At 54.2% G+C, this 5960-nt stretch overlaps 1 protein-coding gene across 1 annotated transcript; it reads right to left on the bottom strand.

The window, feature by feature from the left end:
• Positions 1–1757: 1757 nt before the first annotated feature.
• MSC (musculin) lies at positions 1758–4607 on the bottom strand. The gene is made up of 2 exons (XM_055091202.1): positions 3720–4607; positions 1758–2832 (listed from the first exon to the last, which is right to left on the bottom strand). The coding sequence occupies exons 1-2, from the start codon at positions 4227–4229 to the stop codon at positions 2746–2748; spliced, it is 597 nt and encodes a 198-aa protein (XP_054947177.1). The 5' UTR covers positions 4230–4607; the 3' UTR covers positions 1758–2745.
• Positions 4608–5960: the final 1353 nt, after the last annotated feature.

Here is a 5960-nt window from a genome sequence, read left to right as displayed (position 1 = left end):
AGAAAATCTGTGGGTTTGCCCCTGAAGTGTCCTGAAAGAATATAATTATAGTAACAAAATATTTTTTATTTATGAAAATGTGCCCTAATATTTCCTTGTTTATTCAAATGCTTTTTCTTATCTGTATTCACCACACATATAGTCTTTTTTTTCCCTTTTCTTTCTGTTTCTGTTTCTGCTCTGGTGGGGCACTTCTCTCTCACTGTTTTAATCCAGGCATTTCAAAATAGGACCTAGTCTTAAAGACTGAATTCCTGAAATGTCTCACCTGTTTAAAGTGTCCCCATTTGCTGAAGCCTCCCCTCCCTTTTCCTTTAGTTATCAGTCAGCCTTTACGGGCATTGCTCACTGCCTTAGAAGGGTTGCTTAAATATTATCACATTTATTCCTGACAGCAATCTTCCAAGGTGGCCACTGCTATTGCCCCATTTTGTAGACAGGGAAACTGAGGCGGAGTGGGGTTGCACGGGGTCACTAGTCTAGGGGGTGGCAGAGCTTGGATTCCAAGCTTGGTTCTGCAGACCTTCAGGTTCACCTTAACAAGATACAACAATGCCTCCTTTCCTCGAAAAGGACCTCATTTCCTGGAAGCTTTGGAAAAGATCTTGACTCAGAGCTGGCTTCGAGCAGACACCCCACCCCCAAGAAGCCTGGCTTCCAGTGCTTACAAAAGGCCTAAGTGCCTTTAACCACCGTGATGAGGTTTTCTGTCACTAGCTACTCCCAAGTTCTCCTTTAACCAGACAGCCCTGCTGAAACCCCCTTCTGACTTCTGCCACTGAAGACTGGATCCCCGCCGGGTATGAACAAAAGCCCAAGAAAATGGTGCCAGAAAGCAGTTCTCTGGAGCTTGGGTTCGGTTTAGTTCAACACAGGAAACCATGCTCCCTCACCTCACTCTCACCTCCTAAACTCCAGCTGTATTTTCTCTGTCTGGGCAAGAAAACTGCCTTTCAATTTTATAAAATAATGGACACACCCCAAATCAGGCAGTTGTTTAGGTAGTTCTATCCTTCACACTTTTCTTAATTTTCTAAAGTTTCTACAAAGAGAATGCTCCTTTAAAAAAGACCTGTGTTCAAAAAACCATGTGATGGGTTTCCCAAGTTATTACTTCCTGCAAAAACTGCAGGTATTTACGTCAAAAAGTCTATATAAACAATATTTGAAAAAAAGAAAAGCTCTACTGAAGTACAAATGGGCGCCTTATATTGTGGTTTTATTCTGCTAGTTAGACCTGAGACCCATCCTCCACTCTGGGTATGTGGGCTGTAGGGGGTTCTTAAACTACTTGCAATTGTTAGCACTGGAGTGTGTTTTAGGCTGGAGAAATCGTCGTGTGTGTGTGTGTGTGTGTGTGTGTGTGAGTGTGTGTGTGTGTGTGTAAAAGAAAAAAGTGCACATATATTACTTTGAAGAGCGTATACCTTTCAACGTGGCTCAGGCCCCCAAAGATTCTTAGGGCCTAACAAGCCTCCAGTTCCTGCCTTCCAGTAACCCTTGCCTTGAGAACATGAATCATAGAAAGAGAGTTACGCGTGAAGTTGCAGTGATCCAAATGTGATCAACCCCCTCGGCCGACAATGACCTAATCCCCGTCCAGCGCCAAGAGGGCACCTTTAAATTAATTCCCAGACCAAACTCAGTCAAGGGCAACAAAGACCACATTCTGATGCCCCAGGGGCACTCGGTTTTCACAACGCGTTTTATTATTCATACAAAAATAAATTTATTTACATTTGCTAATTACTGCGGTAGTGCGGCCTGGCGCAGCGGCGCGTTTCCCCGGAGCAGGGTCACTAGGTACGGAACAGCCTCGGCGGCCCGCCCCGCCGGAGGAAGAACGTGGACGCCGAGAGGCAGTGTTGGAGGCGGGGGCCACCCCGAGCGGGGAGGCCAGCTGGGGACAGTCAGGAGCGGGGGAGGGGAGCTGCAAGTAGGTGTGGGAAGAGGCACGAGAGGCAGGCGCCGAAGGAGACCCGAGCCGGGTTCAGTGGGGAGAGCCGGAGGGGAGGCTCAAGCCTAGAAGGGGAGGGGGGAGACGGAAGCCAGGTTACGGAGAGATGGGCGCCTGGGAGGAGTGAGAGGCGTGACCGCACCTGAAAGCCGAACCGCCGGGGCCGCTCCGGGCAAACCCAGCTGAGTTGGTCTCAGAAAGCGCGCCTCCACCTCTCCCCGAGCGGAGAGGGCATCGTGCGCTGCCGCGTGGGATACAAACCTGGCCCAGCTGTGCCACACTCTCTCTGCAACTTAAAGACGCGCCCCAGGTAGGTCTCACGTGAAGACCTCCGTCTTCGAAGCCGATTGTCGAGAGCGCGTTCTAACAATTACCTAACCGCGAAAGGCCTGGGCTGCGCAGAGTCGTGCCATCACCCACGTAGTTCTGGCTCAGCCTGGAAACGAACGCCTAGGCGGCTGCGCGCTGGGCTCAGACTGCAGCGCCGGCGTTAGTCTACACTGCGAAAGCCCGAGGCTGGAGCTGGGTCTGCGTGTGAAGGGTCGTCGCCCAAACCCGCGGCAGCCTAGCCGTCCGCATCCTGCGATGACGGCCGCGCCGCGGAACCCGGGGGCCCTGCACCCCACGCCCGCCACCTGTCGAGTTCACAGTCCCGGGGTGGGAGTCTAGGAGAATCCAATGGAACTGTCCTCCCATTCTCGGGGGTTCTCACGCTCTCTCCCTTCTCTCCCTGACCCCCAAACACACTCGCTTAACCAATAATCCCTTCGAGTGAGTTCGAGTTCGATCTAAGCGGTGGTTCCACATAATCTGTTGGCTGCGGAAACTTCTTTGGTGTCAGAGTCGGGTCGTCCCGAGACCACAAATGGCCATGTCTGTAAAATCAAAAAGAGCATCAGATACTGGAGGAGAAACGACCGTTTCAAACCGAAACCGCTCTCCAAACGGAACCCTGGAATATCCCTGGCTTTGAGTAGCTCTGATTTTATCAGTATTCTGGGAATTTGCGTGTCTTCTCTCTAAGCTAAGATTTTAACTTTACTGTATTTTGATCACGTGAGACGGGAGGTGGCCGTCCATGCTGCCCTCACGATGATTCCGCGAAATTTGCATGAATTTGGAATTTTGTCGCTTAGTTCCCTTACCCCCAACACACACACACACACACACACACACACACACACACAGAGCAATCAGCCATTCGCTCCAAGTAGGAACTGGGATATGATCTTTCTCAAGCCTGGAGAATTGGCAGGTCGGAAAGGGACTTTCCAGACAAATGCCATTTGGGGAAACCTCTGCTGTTCTTCAAGAATTGAAAAACCCAAAGGCTTTCGAAAAGAGATCGGCCTTCCCTCCTTCCTTTCAGAAAGTAAGGCTTGTTGATTCAAACCTGTCAGACGCTTAGCTGGAAAAAGCTAGGAAGGGAGATTTGCCAATCGATCTACAACGGGACAGAGACTCAGATGGAACTTAGATTTAGCCCGGAAGCAGGATATTAGACAATAGCTGTCACTGGGCAAAGCACCACGTACAATGACCAGAATGATGCAAACCCAGAAGGGTGGATGGTTCTCCTCCAGGAAAATGGCTGGCCCCTCCGGTGATCTGGGAGAAACTAAACTGGCCTCCTCACCACCCATACCGGAACCCCCCCTACCCCCGGTTTTCCCCAGCGGCCAGACTCTGCCCGGCGCCCGGGAGCGCGCCGGGCATCTCTCGGCCGCCCGCCCGCCCCGGGCCTCGCGCGCCTCGCCCCTACCAGGTTCACCGGGTGCACGTAGCCGTTCTCGTAGCGGTCCTCCTGCAGCAGCTGCCGCAGGTGCGCGATGTAACTGGAAGCCAGCCGGAGCGTGTCCAGCTTGGAAAGCTTGGTGTCGGGGGGCACCCAGGGCAGGCTGGTCTTGAGCCTGGAGAAGGCTTTGCTCAGCACGCGCATCCGGGCGCGCTCGCGGGCGTTGGCCGCGTTCCTCTGCGACTGCTTGCACTCGGCCGCCGAGCCCTTGGGCGGGAGGGGCTTCTTGCCCCCGCCGCCCCCCGCCACCCCGGGCCGCTTCCTCTTGCAGCCTCCGGCGCCGCCGGCCGCGCCCAGCGCACAGCGCTCCTCCTCGCCGTCGGGGTCTTCCTCCTCCGCGGACGAGTTGTCACTGGGCGAGATGTAGCTGCGCTCGGCGCCGCGGAGGGGCGGCCTCTTGGAGACGGGGACCGGGTACCCGCGCTGCAGCTCCCGCAGCTCCATCTCCTCGGGGTCGCTCCCCGAGCCGGTGGACATCGCCGTGTCCCCCACGCCCCCGCCTTCCGCCCCCAGGCCAGTCTCGCGGCCTCCGCCTTCCGCTCCCTCGCGGAGGCCGGGGCCAGGCTGAACTCCGGTGAGGACCAGAGGCGGGGTCTGGAAGAGCGGAGCCCAGAGAACGAGCCCCGCCGCTGACCCGGGAGAGCGGGGCCGAGAAGTCGGCGCCCGGGCCCAGGCTCGGCGCGCACCACGGCGCGCAGCGCCTTTTGACAGGACTATTTATCTGTACTCCTCGGAAGAAACCACCCAGGGCAAGGAAGAGGGGGTTGGAAAGGGGGGCAAGAGGTGGGGCGGGGGCGTGGAAGGGGTGGGGACCGTTTTCAGAGTGCTGAGGATCTGCTGGTGGGGGCGGGGAAGGGACGTCTCTGTTGAGCCGGGATTTGGGCCCCTGTCCCCGACGGATCCATCAAGTGCGAGATAACTGTGCGCAGGGTGAGTGAAGGAGGGGACCTTGTTCGTACCCATGTACCCATCCCATTTCCACCCCGCGACTGATCTTAGCGATGGCGAAGGTTGCCGGACACGTGGAAACCCCAGGATCGCGACCCCTGCTTCTTTCCCGAGTCTTTTCAGCACAACAGTGTTTTCCAAGTTCATCGCTCATAACGTCTGACTGCCTGTTCAAGCCTGGCCCGACAAAGGAGTAAAAGCAAAACAAGCAAGCAACACCAAACAGTCCGCGAGTTACCTCTCATTTCCCTCCCCTCCTTTCCTTTAACTTCGCTGTATGATTTACAGAGCGCTTTCATCTACATTGGTTCCTTTCATTTTCAGACATCTGTGACTTAAATGTTATTATCTCCACTTTGCAGAACTTGAAGCTAAGCCGCAGAGATAGATATTAAATAAAGGACCCCAAATCAACAGGCTGGTAAGTAGAATATGGACTCGAAATCCGTGAGTAGAATCCCTGGCCCCTCGGTATTCCAGTCGCTACACGCCTCCCCGTCGCACAGCACAGATGCTTATGTCCGCTGTTTTTTGCTGTCTTGAGAGTTCCATGTGTTAATTTTGTTTTTAACACCACCGCGCGTAAGATAGAGGATCCTGCCCCAGCGGCTGAGTTGTAGTCTAGGGACTCGATGACTATTTTAGATGGTATGTTGAAGAGCGCGCTCCTGGATGCAGAATGTAAGTCGACACAATCGTCCAAAGTCAAAAACAAAAACAAAAAAACCCCGACAAAACGGCACCCAGAAGTATGCCCCTCAAAGGAGACAAACCATAACTGCGGTCTTATCGTTTTCTCACTCGAAGGGCCTTTGCAACGTGGTCTGAGGATGTGTACTTCATTTTGGAAGTGGACACCAATGGCCATCTATTGAATGCCTGCTGTGTGCCAGGCACTGCATTAGGCGCCCTGTGCCTGCCCACTGAGTAATTAAAACAAACACACAAAACTAAAACAACAGCAAAATAATTAAAACCCTATGAGGCTGGGTTGGGGTTAGTTACTCCGTTCTGAGGAAACTGAATCTTCACCCCCGAATTAGGTGTTAACCTGTCCTTTCCCTACAAGCCCACAGCTTCCCAAGCTGAGCGAAGCTTAAGGAGAGACTGATGGGCAGTTAGCTGGGGACGGAGCGGGCAGAAGCCGCGGGGCCAGCCTCGCTCCGCCGGCTCCTCCAGCAGAACAAATGCGCCCGGCTCCATGCCTGAAGGGCCGCAACAGGTGGCTGGCCGGGGCTGACTTCATCACTCAGGCATCAT

This window comes from Physeter macrocephalus, chromosome 15 (genome assembly GCF_002837175.3).
Source record: "Physeter macrocephalus isolate SW-GA chromosome 15, ASM283717v5, whole genome shotgun sequence".
In the NCBI taxonomy this organism is placed as follows: Eukaryota; Metazoa; Chordata; class Mammalia; order Artiodactyla; family Physeteridae; genus Physeter; species Physeter macrocephalus.
Note: the sequence above shows the minus strand (reverse complement) of the source record. Positions and strands in the feature narration are given on the sequence as shown.

Coding starts and splice junctions, on each gene's coding strand:
- MSC (XM_055091202.1), bottom strand. CDS start 4,229: ATGTCCACCGGCTCGGGGAGCGACCCCGAGGAGATGGAGCTGCGGGAG. Junction 2,833..3,719: donor ACGTGCACCCGGTGAACCTG/GTAGGGGCGAGG, acceptor TTGATTTTACAG/ACATGGCCATTTGTGGTCTC.